Raw genomic sequence first — 19,180 nt, 5'->3', positions numbered from 1 at the left:
CTATCATCGCTACCGTCCACTGATGATTGGGCTTCACCAACGGACGATCAAGACGTAACGAGAGGGAGTGCTCTGGATTGGCTGATGCGGCGGGGCCCATACCCAAACGAGGTGTCGTAACCCGGTCAACTCGGAAGCTTCGCGAGAGCGAGGCGCTACAAAAGGGGGCCGCGATCTTTTCGTTTCCTTGAAAGCGGAAGCGAACGGATCGGTGACTTCGGGGAGACGACGACGACGACGACGACGGATGGCGTACGTCGAGAATGGTATCGATTCCCTCCCAATTCTTTTGGTGGATTTAATTTGGAGATCGATTCGAACGGTTGATCAGCCATGGGTTATGCATGAATCTCGATTTCTAGTTTAGAAATTAGGGTTTATTTGTTCTGGATATTGTTTACTTAGGCTACGTATGCTCTATGTGCCCAGATCTCTTGGGGGGTTTCTAGCATCCTTCCTTCGTATTCGATTGTGCTGGTTAGGGTTAATCTGTATATCTTCCGACTTTTCATGAGCCAGTTTATTGTCGGTGTTTTAGTCGTGATATCGCATTAAATTGTCGTTCGATGTAGGAGTTCATTCTGGTTCAGTTTGTTTATCAGTCTTCTAACAGATCGTGCGTGTATTTTGAGAAATCTTGTGCCAATTTTTGTTTATGCTAACGTACTTCCTTGATCATGAGGCGTCCATCGCGCTATTTCCCCCCTATGCAAGATACCGGGTGACGGAGCCACTTTTAGGAAGGAGAAAGGAGGGGTGTGTGGGGGAGGGGGGGATCATTTGAATCATGAATGTGGCCTTTTTACTAGGGTCAATTAAACGTGAATTGATCCCCTTTTAAATCCACATCATGTTATGTTGTTTCCCAATTTCTGTGGTCATACTCTAACCTTCAAACACAACTTTGAAGAAACATGGAAGGAGGTAATAATTTTATTGATTCAGATTGAAAACCTTCCTCGGATTGCTGAAGTATGATTCTAAGGAAATCAACTTCAATAACATGGTTATTTCAATCCCACATCTAGATTTGTAGTAGTCAGCAGTTTGTTATCATTTAAAGTAGACAACTCAAATTTATATTTAGTGGTTCAGAATTAATTACTTGAAGGTTTTGATGAGAATCCATTATCAATCAGAGTGTACTAGATAGAATTTTGGAGAATTTAGAGCCGAGCAGCTTATTAATTGCTTGAACTGTTCAAATAGCTTTTGTTCTCTGTGGTTCACAGTTGATAACTTGGTGAAGCTGGATATCTCATTTTCTCAGTTCTAGGTCATGCTTGTTTAAACTGTTTTTGTCGTTTAATTTTTGGATCATTGTGTTTTGCCTCCTTTTTGTGTCGAATAAGAGCTAGAAGCATAGACCACACCGATGACTTATCTATTTGCATCTGCACAAGGGCATATATCGATATATGTTTAACTCCAAGGTGTTTATGTCAACATTTACAAATCAATAACTCTTTATTTTTCCTTCGAAGATATTAAATCTCTTACTACTTTGTTTCTCTACTTTTAAAGCTGTGATCGGCGAACATGCACTTCATTTAAGCTCATTTTCAAGGTTGCACAAGGCCGAAATGCACACGAGTATTTGGTGGTTTGTGAAACAGTTTTAATTTGTACAAGTTATTGGAAAACAAGGAGGGCACACTTGATGTTGTATGTAGTACAATCTTTATAATTTGGAATGTCTGATAACGTTTGACGCTGTGTGTCCTACGATCTTTATAATTTGAAATGTCTGATGTTCCAAAAGCTTTAGTAGATATGATGTTAGAGGTCGTGATTTAGGATCTCAATGACGGCGAAAGATCCATAAAGCTGACCCCTTTTTGTGTTGTTGTAGGTTGTGATTTAGGCTGCTGCTTATAAGGATGAATAGAAGAGTCGTGGATATTGTGTGCCAAAACAAGTTAGGAGATATTGTTACAGACCACAATGTCGTATTAGCTTTTGGGTGTCCATAATTTTGAAACTATTTATTGCTGGATATTGATTGTTGAATGCATAAATGCTTATGTTTTATGATATCCAACTAAAAATTTCATTGTAGCAGCAGTTGTTGCAGGAACTTGATTGATCTGAGCATGATCCTCGAGCATTTTACCCCTAGCATTTTTTAATTTCTACAGTATATAGAACATTTCACATGGACTTTTGTACTCAGGCAAGCTTCTTTGTTGGAAGTCCATATGCTGACTTTGCCTACTCAACACACCCATTATCTTCAGTGATTCTTTGAAATATTTGTTTCTGTGTACTGATTACTAAATGCTTATGTATCTTAAATGATGTCCATTAAAGATTTCCTTTTTGCAGCAATGCTAGGTCGATGTCACAACCTAAAGAGTGTTTGTCCTTAAAATGTGATTTTTATCAAAGATGTGATCTGTGAGCTATTATACTGCTTACTTCTAATAGTTAACTAGTGCCAACTATATGAACTTTGCAATACATTAAAATAGGTGACTGTGATACATTATTAAGTTTCTATTAATAATTGCATGGAACTTTGAATAATGACTGCAGGTGTTGTGCAGTCAAAGCGGACGATATGGCGGTTGAGTATAATATCTGATTTCTTCTGGGCCATTGTGAACTCTATAGGATTGTTCTTTATAACAATGTTTTCGGTATGCACTTCATGATAACCCTTGGTGTTTTCAAATCGTTAAAGTTGATACAGAATGCTTTGAAATACCTACAATAAATAAATCTTTATACAGATGGAAAAATCGGATCAGTATAAAAAGGGATCGGGCTCGAGCAAGAAATGGGATGGTGGTCCTGGTGGTGGAGGCCCCGGAGGCAGTTCTGGAAGTGGTCCATATGGTGGTGGACCTGGTGGTCGCCGTGGGCCACGGACATTGAGCGATCTTCGGTCTAATGACCATAGTAAGTAGCAACTCACAAATTTTACACCTCTTATGATTCTTGTGTTTACAATTCGAAACCATTGTCATGAACTGAAAATTTCAGGTTCTTTTCCTGCTTGTGGTTCCTGCTGTGGTGGTGGCTAAGGACGATAGGTGCAACTTTGGATCTCAATTGAACAACTTTGTGTTCTTATAGTTGAAGACACTGTTTGAATGGTAATAAGTTCTCATCAACCTAGTCAGTCTACAATAAAAAAAAAACATCGTATGTAAATGTTTTTCTTCCTTAAGATCACTGTTTTAATCACACACTTCCTTTGTTCCCTTGAGATCTATTGTTGATTGCCAGCCATGGATTGCGGTTGAAAGTATTGGTCACCGAGTGATATTCTCAGACACTGCAGTTTAGCTAATTTCGTGTCTTCATTCTTAGACCGAAATTTTATTTCTGTGGGTAAACGTTCTCCATAGCAGGGATATGATTCCCTAAATATTAATAGTGAAGGCTCAAGCCACACTTGAGGTACATGGAAGATTGATGAATACTTGAGGTTGCGCCACCTCTTTCGTCTTAGTATTCGTGGCTATTTCTGTTTAAGCTTGCGAAAACGCTATTCACCCCCATTCATCTTTAGTGTGTGCTGGGGATATTAGATTTACGAATATGACCATGACAGGCCATATGAAACATTCAAGGATCAACCGATTCTTGCCTACATTTCTGTTCGGTATATCGCTGGAACGAGCCCGGCCTGATGCTATGTGGGGCGTTTAATTTGTAGTTGCAATCAATTATTGTTCGGAAATAGTAGGAGGTCGGCAAATTAGCGAACGAGAGTAATAGAAATATGACGTATTATGCCTCGATTATCAATTGTTATCCAAGATCGTTTGCCGAGACCAGAGCTGCCACCGGTTTCGGGATTATTTTGACTCCGACAACTTTTTCTCCGGAAAACGTTTTGCATGGTTGGGGCGGGTTTCGGCGAAATCCTCGACCGTGGACTGGAATCATACAGAGACGAGCGCCGCACGAAGCTCGATGTGCTAACCCGTAAGTGGCGATGCAGCTGAGCCCCCGAACGACTTGGTAGATAAACACGTCAACTGCTGCTGAATCGTGTTTGCTGCCCAAAACCAGACAGCTTCCCCCACCCCGGTTCCCGTCCCTCACTCACAGACTTCCTCCCCTCCCCCTTTTTGTTCGTGTTCTCGCTTCGCTCTCTCTTCTCTCTCTCTCTCTCACTCGGCGTCGTCCTACTCGTCTGTACTTCCTCTCCAATCATTTCAGTCCAAGGCAAATGGCCTTCTTCCCTCAGCACCACCACCACCTCCAACAGCCACAGCAACAGCAGCAGGCGATTCCATTCAGGTTCCCGTCCCTCTTTCTTTTTTCCTCACTCCAATTCCAATCCGTCTCATGGATCGACCAAATAGCTGCAGGAATTTCGTGCCTATCGATGGCCAAATCTCCGCCCCGATCGACCTCGCCGCCGCCGCCGCCGCCGCCTTCCCGGATCCTTCCTGTAATCCACCTTCCCCCGCCCGATTTCCAGGTGTTTCTTTTCGATTTGCGTGGTCCTGAAACCCCATCTTTGTTTGGTTTTGGTCGGTAGTCGTTCGTGTCATGGGCCTCACACCCGGCGCCGTGCCGGCGGCGGACGGCGGATCGAGCGGTTGGGAGCCGAGAAGGAAGCGGCTCAAGGAGCAGGACCTCCTGGAGAACTCCCAGATCTCCTCCATCGATTTCCTCCATGCCGGGTCGGTTTCCACTGGGCTGGGACTCTCCTTGGACGACCGGAGGGTTGCGGCTTCACCTGGGGAGTCGCCGCTTGTCCTCCTCCCTACGGTCGGCGAGGACATTGATTGCGAGGTGCACAGGATGGACGCAGAGATGGATCGGTTCATCAAGCTTGAGGTCTGTGTGTTTTGCTAATCCGTGCTTTAAGTTTAGTTCTGATTTCTAATCTGGTGGTCGATTTCCTTGTGTCATTGTTTCCTCTCCTTGCTTTATTATCTGATTCTCGACTGATACTGATTTACTAGGAAGTTTACTCTTTTATTGGGATTTTGTGCAAGAAACTCAAGATAGTGCCTCTTCCAGCAACCCATCGTCACTTCCCTTCCTAAGCAGGATTTATTACATCGATACTATGGAGAAATGAGAGACTAGAATTAGCACGTTATTTAAGTAATTATGAATTATTTGTTTGATCAACCTAGAAACTCTTACCGTCCCCATTCGAGATTTTGCAACAATTTAGTTTGTAATACACTTCTGAGGAACTATGCCTGTCTGGAAGATATGCTGTGAGCTAATTAATTATATAACTGATTCCAAATGATGACTGCTCAAGGAATCATATCCTACTCAGTGAGTGTCTGATCTCTCACCATCAGAATCGCTTGGCTCTTGAGAACTGGTATGACATAACCTTCTTGATGGCTTAATTCTTGTTTTCCATCTTTTGAAGTACCAAGATATCTCTTCATTGGAAATCACGTAATGCTCCCTGACATCACCAGTATGTGTGCTATATTTAGACTTTTTTAGATGTTAATCCCTTATTTCAGTTTCATTGTCTGTAAGGATAAATTTGTTTCAAAAGTGTGACTATCTTGGAATTTGTTGCTAGAGTCACATGCTATGCCACCTTGATAGTTGAATCACTTGAAAGTTTGGTTCGTAAAAAATCTAAAATTTATGTCTTTGTTCCCCAAAAATCTTATGTTATCGATGTAATTCCTGACCAGCCTTGGTCAGATCAGCTCAGGTCTATGTTTATTCTGACACTGTAGTTGGACGATCTCGAAAATTATGGAGGGGCTAGTTCAGCGAATAATTGGTTCAAACATCACAAGTTTGTCTAGGAGTAATGGTCATAATTGGCGAGGCTTGATCCTTACTAGGCCCATTGCAATTACATGGGCCCACCAATAGGTTCAGTTGCACAATCAACACCTTATGCCATGACAGGTCTCATAATTATTATGAGACCTGTCATTCGCTATGCTTCCGATTTGATAGGAATTAAACCCCATTGGAGGTGACAATGTGCCAAATTCTAGATGAAATCCGAGATTACATATTTCCTAACTGGGTGGCTGGCACCGAATCACATCTAGATCAAGCCAGGAAACCAGATGAAACTTGAGTCTAGACCTGTTTGAGTTTATTTCTATTCTAAAGAGGCCTGACCTCCTTAAGTAGGGAGTTGACCTATCTCCCAGTGTCCAAATTCTAAAATTTAGGAATTCTGCTTTGCATTTTTGTCATTATTTTCAAAGGTAATTTTGGAAAGCCTATACGGTTGAGTCTAATTGGTTTCCATAATCCTTAATATGGGTATAATACATGTCAGACTAATTAATTATCTGTATAGAATTTATTTTAGAGAGTTCTATAGTCCCTTCAATTTCAATGATTGTGAGCAACCTACTATGTCCTACGTTGTTTAGAAATAAGAGAGGGTGAAGAGAGCCTATAATAAAATTCATTATGAACCTCTTAATTTAGCACAATTGAGATTATCGTTATTATCCTTTTTAGATCTTCTCTCTTTCTCTCTGTTATCTCTTTTCTTCGCATTGTTTACCTGTTTTCTTTCTTTACTTTTGTTTTTCTCTCTTTTTTTTTTTTTTATTTTCTCTCCATGATGAAAAAGTCTTTAGTTCCTTTCTCTAGTGCTTCCTGATGCTGAAGGAAAAGCATGCAAACACCAAGAACATCTAAACAACAAAATGTATTCTAGGGTTTGGATCGCAGTTGGTCTTGTATTCTAGGGTTTGGATCGCAGTTGGTCTTGTATCTTCATATGGACAGAGATAGCAAAGTTCGAGTTGATGTCTCGTGTGTTGAGTTCTAACCTCAGATAAGCACCAACACACCATCTTCTTCAGGAAAACGTTAAAACTTTTGGCTTCATATCTTCATATGGCCAGACATAGCAAAGTTCGAGTTGATGTTTCGTGTGTTGAGTTCTAACCTCAGATAAGTGCCGACACACCATCTTCTTCAGGAAGGAGTTAAACTTTTGTCTTCTGTAAGTGCAAGATGATTTTGGAATTCCAGTTGCCAAAAGAATAGGAACTTTATGGCCCATGTGGATAAACTTAATTAAAGATTCTGTTTTCTATGGGATGTTTGAATTTTTATTCATTCCATTTATTCATCTCTTATATTGATGTTCTGAAGAATCTCCATAAGATATGAAATTATTTTTTTGAGGCATTTTCATTGGTACAGTGGGAATTAGTTATAGTGTATGCATTTATATTTTCATATTGTTTCTGTGCATATGATTTAGATATTTTTTTTTTTTGTGGTCATTACTCATCTCTAAGAGAAATTCGGGGCTAGGACAAGCACCCGTTGAACCATGCACTAGATTTTTTTTTTTTTTAATTTGAAATATCGACTGACTTTGCTCTATGAACAATGCACTTATAAGGATTACTTGCATACTCCTCAAATCACATAGGGTGAGCGTATGAGGAAATCAATATTGGAGAAGGTTCAGATGAAACAGTTCCAAACATTAGCTTCTGTAGAGGAGAAAATCTTCAGAAAGATACGAGAGAAAGAATCAGAAGTTGAGGGCATAAATAAGAAGAACCTGGAACTTGAGGAACAAATGAAACAGTTAGCCATGGAAGTGAGTACGTGGCAGCAACGGGCAAAGTACAATGAGAGCATGATTAATTCCCTCAAGTACAATCTTGAACAACTCTATGCTCAGAGCAAGGACAACAAAGAAGGGTGTGGTGATAACGGGGTAGATGACACTGCCTCTTGCTGCAACGGGGACACTGATTTACAGCTTACGTTCAAGCAGAATAAGGATATCGAGTCCATGGCTTGTAAGGTTTGCAGGGTGAACGAAACTTGCATGCTTTTGCTGCCCTGCCGACATCTATGCCTGTGCAAAGAGTGCGAGAGCAAGCTTAGTTTCTGCCCATTGTGTCACTCCTCGAAGTTCATCGGCATGGAGATTTATATGCCATGAAACTTGTTGCCCTAAAGATGTCATGCACCATGTCTTCTCTAGTTATCGTGGCCTACTTGTGATATCTTCTACACTGCATAAACTAAAAGGGTTTAATATGTCGTAGATTTACGATCTGTAGTGTGGATTCTGCTTAATGTTTTATTGGGCTTTATATGTACCATTAGAGTTGGATGGTTTCTTGATGTTAATCTTCTTGCAGAAACTAATGTTCTTCTGGATTTAACCGTGGTATCCTCTTCTGCACCTTTATATTTTTTTGTGCGGCTATCTTTTAACATAATTGATATACTTATTTCATGTTTTCGATAGTTGTAATTCCAGTCTTTCTGTTCGTAGGGAAAGAATTTTGCTCAGCCCTGCTCCTTGTCTTTTCTTTGTGAAATTACGCTAAACAATTTTATTTTTGTTGCAAAACCTGATTCATTATTTAAAGAGGATTTTTGAGTATTTATTGATGGGAATAATTTGAGAAGGAAATCTATTCACATATGCCTAGTTGAGATATCTGGAATCATGTCAATTTCTTTTCTCTCATTACCATTTGGAAAAGGATGCTTGGAGGTTTTTTTATCATTGAATATCTAAAGTGTCCAATGATGTATATTATAACTAGTCACTAGTCATATGATATATTCACATGTCCCACATCATAGGGATTGTAATATTGTAATGTAGGCTCATGTTGGTGGTCATGATTTAGATTGATTTTATTATTATTATTATTATTATTATTATTATTATTATTATTATTATTATTATTTAGATGGAGTTATAGTGAGAGGTTTTAGTAGAAAAGGGCTACATGAGTTATCATTAAGTTATTATTATTATTTAGGTTTTAGATTCTGAGTTACGTTGGGTTTTGAGGAGGACATCAAATTTAATGGCAGACAAATACCAACTTTACTAAGCTATATTACAGAATGGAGAGGATGCTAAGTATTTACCCAACTTAAATTTCTATTGAGATTCCATAGATAATATGACACATTGTCGAGCCCCAAGTCGCTTAAATTTCGCACATCCTGTTTGAATGAATACCATTCATTCAATGCAGTAAAAAATTCCCAAGTAATTGTTGAACAAATAAAGACAACCCACACAAGTTCAAAAAAAGTAAGGGGTTGGAAGGACAGCCTGTTTGCTAAATGTTGATGCAGTGAGGACATCAATGATGCGCAGAACAGACATACTAAATGTCCATTTGTTGTTTCTTCCCATCACAGGTTGGGTAACTCTACATCAATCACCGTCCTTTATGCTGTCTCTCTCCATCAATCACCCTTTATTTATGACTACTGAGAACCAAATTCTTCTGCATTCTACTTTTATTTATTTATTTATTCTCAGTTTTCAGCTGTTGCTTTGTTAACATGAATTAATCGAACTGCTTCTGCACTTGTCAATCTTTGATCAGTTTTCAGCAGATTCTGATGGATCATCTAAAACAGTGACGTTGATCCATTAGAATCAGACAAGTGCAGAAGCAGTTCGATTAATTCTCATGTTAACAAAGCAAATCAGAAGATTTATTCAATATTTATATTTAAATAATTATCAATTAAAATAATGCTCAGTACAACAATAATATGCTGAAAAAACAAGTTGTCATCCTTATCTAAAAAGAAAAGAAAAAACAAACATAATTGAACTTTACAATTCTTTGTTATTGTAGAATCAAAACATGAAAGGACTATGCAATTCTCCAGCAATATCTTCCCACACAAAAACAAAGAACAAAAGCCATGTCATTTATTCTTTTCATGGACTAATCAAAACTGTTAGTTGCAAAGGACCAAAAGCAAGTAGCATGTATGATGTTGAATTCAACCAAAGCATGAAAAAGATTAAGAAATGAACAAATATTCGGAAACATGCAAGATGTGATTTGATTATTATATGACCCATGCAGATTTAACATAGCATTAGTTTTAATGTGGCAAAACATTATATCTTATTTGGATAAATGGCAAACTATTAAAACAAATTAGATGAGATTTTGAACCCTCAAAAATTAATTAGTTTGGCATATCATCATCAGACCAATATTTAGGATGTAAAACCAAAATTAGATATGCTTCCATGGGAATAATGCCAACATATTAAAGAAAAGAACATGAGCAAACCCAGCATTCTATAGCTTTGATGCTGGTATTTCTTCTATTAGTTGACACTCAAAAAGACAGATTCATACCAGAAAAAGTTTCAGAAAGAAATCATAAGGATGCCACACAAGTATCACAAACAACATGAATCATTAAATTTCACCTCTACCAAACAAGAAAACAATCTATTACCTACCATCGAGCCTTTGTCTTAAAGGGAATACATCTGATGAAAAGAAAACATAAAAACACTTGATCTACAAGAATAGTTATTAGCTACCCACTTACCACCAACTGGCACTTTTCCCACTTTGATGATTATCACCACAACTGTTTTCCAAGCTCTTAGTTTTTTACAAAGTGATTATCTACATATACACTGCAGTTTCTTAATCAGTTTCAAACCTATTATCCTTTACGTCTCGACATCCTACAACTAGTAATCTACATTTCTAATTAGGCATGCTTAGTTTATAACAGAATCAACTCACAGATAGTTTAATTCCAGGCAATTCTTAAAAGTCTCGCTTTGCTGGGAGCCCCATGCCCAGCATCATCCTTTTCTTAAACTTCTTCCTTCTCCCCACATAATCACACATGAATGACTAGATTCTGAGGAAAAAAAAGACAGTAACACAAACAGTATCCCAGATTGCTCGATCTCCATTCTTAAAAATGGGCTACTGCTCAAACACCGTAACAACGCAGTAATACACTCTTATTCCATATTAATGTCAAATACCCACAATATAGATTAATGCTAAGATATTTAGTCTATTTACTTGCATGGTCAACTCCAAAAAAGAAAAGACAAATGGATAATTTTTACAGCATAAATTACATAAGAGTTGTACATGATACTTTCTATCGGTTGGACCAGATGTATTGCAACTCGATCCAATAAAAATACATTCATAGAGTCACAGGTAAATTTCATGCAGTAGCTGAAATGAGCATCCTCGACGAACACTATTTTGTCAATCTGACACTATGAAGTTTCAGTATCTGCTTTGTCAATATGCCACATGATATCCGCGAATTAACAAATTCAGTTTCCAAGATGAAATCGTGTGTGGGATACCAAAGTTCAAATCACAGGAAACTATTCTTTAAATTATAAAGGTGAGGCTGTATATTCTGTTTTGGTGCGAGTCTCATACACCAAATTACTAGTTTTGAAAGTCATACATCACAGTTTCTCTGTGAATTCCAAGTAGCAAATAACTACATACAGATAACATCTAGTTCTTGGAGACTGATCGTGGTATCAATTATATTTCAACTAAAATGAGGAGCCTAAACTATTATTTAGGATCTTAGAGTTTTAAAAAGCAACTTGATCTTGACCTAACTATCAAAGCATCGAAAAACAATAATACTGCTACATGCATTCAATTAACATGACAAATTTGAAGGCCTTTATATGTTTGATGGAAGTCCAGTGGGGAGGGACAATACACAACCTTGACACACTTAACACCCTATCACGAGGTGGAATTAGCACTTCAAACTGTAAAGGTACAGACTTCTGCCATGTTATCATTGTGTGGCCGTAAATACTTCAAGAAGGGAAATAAGTTGTCACAGTTTAGTAGCCTTTATTGGTTTTAATTGTTCAGTTACCTAGAATCTAGAGCCCACAAAGTGATGGTGGCATCAAGACATCAACAAACAATGTGTTAGGACACTAGAAATATGTAAAAGAAAAAGTTATGACAAGCATGAATGCCAACAAGATCGATACTGGAAACATACGAAGAGATACAAACAATAATAGCCCTGATGAACTACCGTCGAACATTAGCAAACAATGAATTACTACAATTATCCACTGAAAAAATAAGAAAAACAGACAACCTACCCTAACAGAAATTTAATTTACAAGAACAGGAGTTGCCAATTATACATGTTCACAACTTAATACAAAAGATGCAGGCACATGAGAGAAACTCCGAGTGGAGATTATACAGAACTTTTTAAGTATCAACCTGCAAGCTCGTAGAATGCAAAGTAAAGCATGTGCACTTATCTTTCAAGGCTTCAGATTCACTTCCATACTCTTTAAATGTATACTCTTCTTTCTTGAAAGCTGACGGCACCTTCCCTTCACTGTAGCAACGGTTACACAAGCTGAAACGAAGCTTTATCTCTGTAAATCTTGATCCTATTACAGGATATTGGCATATCGAACAGGTGTGCCGGCCATGTCGTATTCGGTCACCAGCTTCAAGTTTAACCAGCGTTCCTAAGATCCCAAAACCCCAGTCTGGATCATTGAACATCTCAAGAAACTCTGCGTATGATACCATCGAGGGATCTGATTCTCCATGCACCTCCAACATATCACTGACTCCATGAGAAGGGATGTAAACAGCCCGCAGCAGCTTAATATATGTAATCGCGTCACTCCTCCTGATGTTCACCCCACCTTCATTGTTAGGTCTCCATATCAGTGAATCAAAAACTGCTCTCTTGCGTTTGTCAGGAGGACCAGAGCAAATGGGAGCAAGGACAGCAAAGAACATTCCCAAGTCCACCCTACCGGATCCAGTGGCATCCAATACAGAAAGAACCTTCTCATTGATAGCTTTCACAGCCCCCTGAAATGTTTCGGGTTTGAGGAACCGAAGCAACCTTCGAAGAATCACCTCCAGTGCAGCCTTCCTGATAGATTTCTCAGGTTCTCCACCGCCCGAGTAGGATATGGGAACATCAGTCTCATTCATCTCCTTCTTCAAGAGATCCACATCACAGCGGCTAAGCCTTGCGACCCTCTGAAAAGCCCTAATATCCAATGCAACAGCCAAATCCTGCCTTAATGTAGTCTTTTTCCCTGCCCTCTTGAACTTGGATGGCTCGATGACAAGGTAAGCCCCCTCGCCTACGGTACCGCTCCTTTTGGGCTTCTTCTTCTTCTGCAGAATCTTGAGATGTGCAATTGCATCGTACACCTCAACCCTTCGTGTCATCTTGAATGCTTCTTTTAGCGCCCGCTTGGCCTCATCCGACTCCCCGGCCCCCAGTAAAGCCACCGCCTTGTTCAATTGTGCCCGCCAGTGGTTCGGCCGGACACTCAAAACTCTGGTGAACATCTCTGATGCCCTTGGGAACCTTCCGGCATCCATGAACAGGCCACCGAGGTTGTACAGAGCGTCCACATGCCCGGGCCTCAGATCAATGGCCTTCTGAAACTCCTGAATCGCCCGCTCATCTTCCCCCATGGCATGAAGGGTAGAGCCAAGATCGCAGTGCGCATCAGCATAGTCCTGCCGCAAGAAAATGGCCTCCTCCAATGCCTTCTCGGCAGCACGGTACTCCCCGACGCCAAACAGTGCGCTCCCGAGGAGCTTCAGGGCCCTGAAATGGGTGGGACAGAGGATGGCAGCCTCTCGGTAGTGCTCGCAGGCGCCCAGGATCATGCCTTCTGCTTCCATGGCAATGCCAAGGTTGACGTGGATCTGGGGAAGGATGTCAGAGGATTGGGCCCCTCCGGCCTCGGCGGCCTCAAGGGCGAGTAGGAACTCTTCTTTGGCTTCGGCATGGCGGCCGATGGCATAGAGGGAGTTGCCGGTACGGAAATGAGAGCGGGCGTCGGTGGGCTGAAGCTCACAGGAGCGGCGGAAGCTGATGAGGGATTCGCGGAAAAGCTGGTGCTCGTAGAGGCCCCGACCGAGGACCATGTGATTGTCGAAGGCCTCCTCCCTGGACCGGGCGCCGTCGGCGCGTCCCCGGAGAACGGCGACCTCCTTAACGAACGAGAGGTAATCACGGCTGGTTTCGTCCCAGGGAACCCGCCTCTCGGAGGAATCGGAGGGTCCGCCGATCTCCCGCGACCACCCAGCCTCGGAAAAGGAGTCGAAGTGGCTGTTGTTGTTATTGTCACCGACGCCGGCGCCGGCGGTGGCGGACCTTTGGAGCTGCTTGGAACGTAGGCGCTTAACGAGGATCTCGAGGTCGTCCAGAAGGGACCAGGAGGATTCGAAGATGATGCCGTTGTTAGGGGAGACGGCCCACGGAGGGGCGGCAGCACGGGGCGGCTGGGACCTGGGAGCGGAAGCGGAGGCGAGCAAGCGGTCATCAAGAATGCCGGTGCCGGTGGCGCCAGCGGACGACGACGACTCCGCGACAACGCCGGCGTCGGAGGACGCCGCACCAGCGGCGGAGTCGTCTCCCTCGCCGGCATCGGTGGACAGGCGGAGGCCGAGGGCGTCGAAGTCGCGGTCGACGTCGCCGGCGCCGTCATCATATGTGCGGAGGAGGCCGGCGAGGGTGAGCCCAACGTGGGGGGAGGCGATGAAGTCGGCGTAGGTGCGGAAGACCTCGTCGAGGATGGCGGAGATCTGTTCATCGCTAAACTTAACGCGGGGATTGACGGCGACCACCAACGCCGCCATCTCCTCCCGGTTCAACCCGCCGTCCCCATTAACATCGAACCGCTCGAAGATCCGCTGCACCTTCTCGGCTCGCGCCCCTCGCCCGCTCGCCCCGCCCGCCGCCGCCATCATTCGTTTCCCGATCCCAAACCTCTCTCTGTCTCTGTCTCTGTCTCTCTCTCTCTCTCTTCTCCCCCGAAGAAGGAAGGAAGGAAGGAAGATGAGAAAGTGAAGGAGAGAAGAGGGGGTTGATGATGAGGACTGGTTTTAATTAATTACATCGAAAATTCCTTTTTTCCGTTTCTTAAATCATTTTCCACAATTTATATTTTTCACTGAATAACTATACATCCCCGCCGGCGTTCCACCCGCCCTTCTCACCAGCTTCTAATCGGACCCTATCAGCCGTCCGTGTGTGAGGTAAGTTGGCAAACCGGGTAACCCGTGGGTGGCTAACTCGTACAGGGAGCAGCGAGGATGCGAATGATAGGAATGATGATGGTCATAATTAAAGACGACAACCACAAATCATACCTAATAATTGAAGCCGAAAAAGAGTGACGAAGAGAACACAGGCCGATGGTGGCCCCCGTACGCGAGATCAAACCAGCGACTGGGTTTCCTTTGCGGGTGGAAGGCAATGTGTACCTTCTTATATCTTTTAATTCAATTGAAAGAAGAAAAAGTAAATGGAATAAAGAAAAAGAAAAAAAAGGAAGAGGGGCTCTCTGTGTGCGCCAACGAGGATGATGTGAGTCGTGTGGTACATTTTCTTTTCCCCTTTTCATTTTTTCTTTCTCGCTGTGTATTTCTTACTTGTAATTATATTTGTGGGATTAATCGTATATTTTTGGGATTATAACGTTGGATCAACAAGGTGGCATCCCGCCACGGATGACAGCCTGTGATGACACGCGCGACTCTCGAAACAGCGCTGCGTTCCCGCACCAACCCGTTCGTGCGGACCGTTGGGGGGGGGGGTGGAAATGAACGGCTGCCGATCGAAGCGCATAAGAAATGGACTGCGGACCTATGCATGGGAGTCGTGATAGACAGCTGTGGTTTCGCCGCTCGCGCTCCCGTCGTTTGGGCTCGCAGAATATACGCGAAGCGCGTATTTCTTTTATTGTTATTTTTGGATAGTGTGTGTGTGTGTGTTGAGAATGAGTAAGTTTAGGGTGACGATGACGGTCATTAATATGATCGGGACGGTCCGTTGGATCATGGAAGAAGTGATTGTTTGGAAGCGAGACGTGGCCTTGTATCTGCTCAGAACATGGGAGGTCATGATATTAATTGTGGCAGCAGCATCATGTGAGCAAGTGTACGGCCAAAGTGGATATGGCTTCGAGGTCATCGGATGCGATCGGAACTGTTGATTCCGTGCTTTCACGTGCGTGCTGTGTGATAGCATCTCTCGGTGTGGGATACATAGCAATTTCGAGGCAGATATATAGCGATTGAATCGATTTTAGTGAAGAAACGTACTATCATCTTTATGATTTGCAGATATCGACAAGGTAAAAACATCCGAGATTAACTATTTTAGGTATGTTTCTTAATACCAAACCTTCTCTGCTAAAAAAGCTCCATTGAATCCTTCGAATTTAAGTTACCAAGGAGTTTGAATGCTCTCGAGATAATTTTATAGGTTTCGAAAATACGGATAAAAGCATAAAAGAACCTTAGTCTAACTTCGAAACAATCAAATCTAACTCAATAATAATTTTTGTATATTTTTATATTAAATTTTAATATTTTTGAGAAATTTCTATAAAGTGCTCATAGGTCAATATATGATAATATATGATGTTATATTTCTATGCTTAATTTTGGAACATAAAACACTTAATTTGGTTCTGTCTCTCCGTCACACACCGTAACGATGATTTGCAATTGCAATTAGGAGACTCAATTGATAGTGTTGGCTGCTGTAACGGTACGTGGGGACGGAAATCCCACCGTTGATAGGTCTTACGCTTCGTTCGGAAAGGTGTCGATCAATTCACAGTACGAATCCGGATGCATAACGGCTGCTTCAAACTGCCCTCGCCTTTCCCTCCCCCTCGACTGCGTACCATGCGGCCCACATGGTGGACTTCGGGCTCCGCCTCCTCTCGTGCGCCACTCTCCGCCTCGCCCGGCCGCTCCACGCCCTCCTCCTGGTCTCCGGCCGCTTCGACGACGTCTTCCTCTCCACCAAGCTCCTCAACCTCTACTCCCGCCTCGGCGACCTCCCATCCGCCGCCCTCACCTTCCGCCACGCACCCACCAAGTCCGTCATCACATGGAACTCCATGATCGCCTGCTACGTCCACCATGGTCTCCTCCCCGATGCCCTTGCCTGCTTCCACCGCCTCCTCCTTACGTCCTCCGCCTGCCCCGACGGCTTCACCTTCCCCGTCACCATCAAGGCCTGCTGGGATCTGGAGTGGGGGAAGAGGATCCACTCTCTGGCCTTCAGGCTCGGCTTCGTTTGGAACATCTTCGTGTCCGCTTCCTTGGTCCATATGTACTCCAGGCTCGGCTCCATCGACGACGCGAGGAAGGCGTTCGAAGAAATACCTTACAAGGACCAGGGTTCTTGGAATGCCATGCTTTCGGGGCTCTGTCAGAACGGGAAGGCGGCGGAGGCGGCGGAGGTGTTTGAGGAGATGATGATACGGGGGCTACCCATGAACAAGGTCACCGTGTCGAGCATTCTTCCGGTATGTGCCCCCTTGGATAGCCTTCTGCTGGGCGCTGCCATCCACGTTTATTGTATCAAGCACGGCCTGGACTCGGATTTGTTCGTGTCAAATGCGTTCATCGACATGTACGCCAAGACTGGTCGTCTGGAAGAAGCACAGAAAGTTTTCGACGGGATGACAGATATGGATTTGGTCACTTGGAACTCCATCATCTCAGGTTACGAGCAAGCCGGCGAGTTTAGCTCCGCGCTCAAGCTATTTGACGGAATGAAAGAAAGCGGTGTTCGACCCGATCGTTTAACCCTCGTAACCCTGGCTTCTGCGGTCGCTCAGTGTGGGGATGATCGCACCGGCAGGACAGTGCATGGCTACATCTTGAGAAGGGGATGGGATTCGCGCGGCATCGTCGTCGGCAATGCCATCGTTGATATGTACGGGAAGTTGTCGAAGGCGGAGGCTGCTCGTAAGGTGTTCGACAGGATGCTCGTCAGAGACGTTATCTCTTGGAACACCCTGATCACGAGCTATTCGCAGAACGGACTCGCCAATGAGGCCATCGAGATCTACGAGTCGATGCAGAGTCGCGAAGGGATCGCGCCAATTCAAGGAACGCTGGCGAGCGTTCTACCTGCATGTGCGCACGTCGGGGCGCTGCAACAGGGGATGAAGATCCACGGGCGAGCAGTCCGAACCGGACTGCAGTCGGACGTCTTCGTGGCGACTTGTCTCATAGACATGTACGCCAAGTGCGGGAGGCTGGAGGAGGCGACGCATTTGTTCGAGCAGGTCCCCAGAAGGCACACCGGTCCCTGGAACGCCATCATAGCCGGCCTCGGAGTTCATGGGCATGGACAAAGAGCAGTGTCACTCTTCTCCGAGATGCAAGAAGAGGGAGTCAAACCCGACCAGGTTACGTTCGTCTCACTGCTGTCTGCTTGCAGCCATGCCGGGTTGGTGGATCTCGGACGACGATGCTTCGAGCAAATGCAGACAGTTCACGGCCTCTCGCCTTGCCTGAAGCATTACGCGTGCATGGTGGATATGCTCGGCCGAGCCGGGCGACTGGACGCTGCCTACGAACTGATCGCGACCATGCCGGTGAAGCCAGACTCTGGAGTTTGGGGTGCTCTCCTCGGTGCTTGCAGGATCCATGGCAATGTCGAGCTGGCGAAGCTGGCTTCAAGTCACCTGTTCGAGATCGACGCAGAGAACGTGGGCTACTACGTACTGCTCTCCAACATGTACGCCAAAGCCGGGGAATGGGATGGAGTGGACGAGGTGAGATCGCTGGCCAGACATAGACGACTGCAGAAAACGCCGGGGTGGAGTTCGGTGGAGGTGAACAAGAAGGTGAACGTGTTCTTTACCGGGGGCCAGTCGCATCCTCGTTACGAGGAGATCCAGGGGGAGCTGCGGGCATTGCTGGCCAAGATGAAGAGCATCGGGTACGTTCCGGACTACAGCTTTGTGTTGCAGGACGTGGAGGAGGACGAGAAGGAGCACATACTGTCGAGCCACAGCGAGAGGCTAGCGATAGCTTTCGGGATCATGAGCACCTCGCCTGGAACGCCCATCCGCATCTACAAGAACCTGCGGGTCTGTGGAGATTGCCACAACGCGACCAAGTTCATATCGAAGATTACTGAGCGGGAGATCGTGGTGAGAGATTCGAACCGTTTCCATCTCTTTCGAGATGGGGAATGCTCTTGCGGTGATTATTGGTAATCCACGCTGTGTACTCTCTTTCTGCTAATATGTAAAACAAGAGTTATTAGTGTTAGTGTAAACAACTTTAAGCCGTAGCCTCGGGACCGATACGGTTTGGATCGGGTCCGAATGATGGGGGATCTCCTTGGGACGTTTCTCGAGACTACTAAGATGACCGATTACGGTGGTCCGATCGGGACGGGGTCGCCGTCTCCTCGGGGCAGGGGCTCCTCGCCTAGGCGTTTTGTGAGAGACCTCGGCCTTTGCACCTGCACAAAGGTCGGGTCGGGGAGCTCGGCCCGACCCCTCCGACGATCGAGTTAGTGTGGGGAGAAGGAGATTTCTTTAGTTTAGTTCCTCCCATTTTCTCCTCAGAGCGTAAGGGTTTTTATAGTAAGAATTACCATTGCATGA

The 19,180-nt window shown here is 44.0% G+C and overlaps 4 protein-coding genes across 5 annotated transcripts; 3 read left to right on the top strand and 1 right to left on the bottom strand.

Annotated features, from left to right (window-relative positions):
- The first annotated feature begins 110 nt into the window (after window positions 1-110).
- Window positions 111-3,211, top strand: LOC135595930 (uncharacterized). The gene is made up of 4 exons (XM_065087467.1): window positions 111-266; window positions 2,536-2,639; window positions 2,733-2,901; window positions 2,986-3,211. The coding sequence occupies exons 1-4, from the start codon at window positions 248-250 to the stop codon at window positions 3,024-3,026; spliced, it is 333 nt and encodes a 110-aa protein (XP_064943539.1). The 5' UTR covers window positions 111-247; the 3' UTR covers window positions 3,027-3,211.
- A 614-nt stretch (window positions 3,212-3,825) lies between these two features.
- On the top strand, window positions 3,826-8,114 carry LOC103968686 (probable BOI-related E3 ubiquitin-protein ligase 2). 2 transcript variants are annotated; one of them, XM_009381980.3, is made up of 4 exons: window positions 3,826-4,254; window positions 4,320-4,408; window positions 4,499-4,800; window positions 7,364-8,114. In XM_009381980.3, exons 1-4 carry the CDS (start codon window positions 4,184-4,186, stop codon window positions 7,886-7,888), a joined length of 987 nt encoding a protein of 328 aa, XP_009380255.2. In that variant the 5' UTR covers window positions 3,826-4,183; the 3' UTR covers window positions 7,889-8,114. The 2 variants fall into 2 exon arrangements, with proteins under 2 accessions (XP_009380255.2, XP_009380256.2); XM_009381981.3 differs by having other exon boundaries at window positions 3,836-4,254; window positions 4,326-4,408.
- Window positions 8,115-11,758: 3,644 nt separating this feature from the next.
- Window positions 11,759-14,598, bottom strand: LOC135595929 (uncharacterized TPR repeat-containing protein At1g05150-like). The gene has a single exon (XM_065087466.1). The coding sequence runs from the start codon at window positions 14,499-14,501 to the stop codon at window positions 11,973-11,975; it is 2,529 nt and encodes an 842-aa protein (XP_064943538.1). The 5' UTR covers window positions 14,502-14,598; the 3' UTR covers window positions 11,759-11,972.
- A 1,776-nt stretch (window positions 14,599-16,374) lies between these two features.
- LOC103968683 (pentatricopeptide repeat-containing protein At4g33990) lies at window positions 16,375-18,855 on the top strand. The gene has a single exon (XM_009381978.3). The coding sequence runs from the start codon at window positions 16,460-16,462 to the stop codon at window positions 18,782-18,784; it is 2,325 nt and encodes a 774-aa protein (XP_009380253.2). The 5' UTR covers window positions 16,375-16,459; the 3' UTR covers window positions 18,785-18,855.
- Window positions 18,856-19,180: the final 325 nt, after the last annotated feature.

Source organism: Musa acuminata, chromosome BXJ1-10 (assembly GCF_036884655.1).
Source record: "Musa acuminata AAA Group cultivar baxijiao chromosome BXJ1-10, Cavendish_Baxijiao_AAA, whole genome shotgun sequence".
In the NCBI taxonomy this organism is placed as follows: domain Eukaryota; kingdom Viridiplantae; phylum Streptophyta; class Magnoliopsida; order Zingiberales; family Musaceae; genus Musa; species Musa acuminata.
Note: the sequence above shows the minus strand (reverse complement) of the source record. Positions and strands in the feature narration are given on the sequence as shown.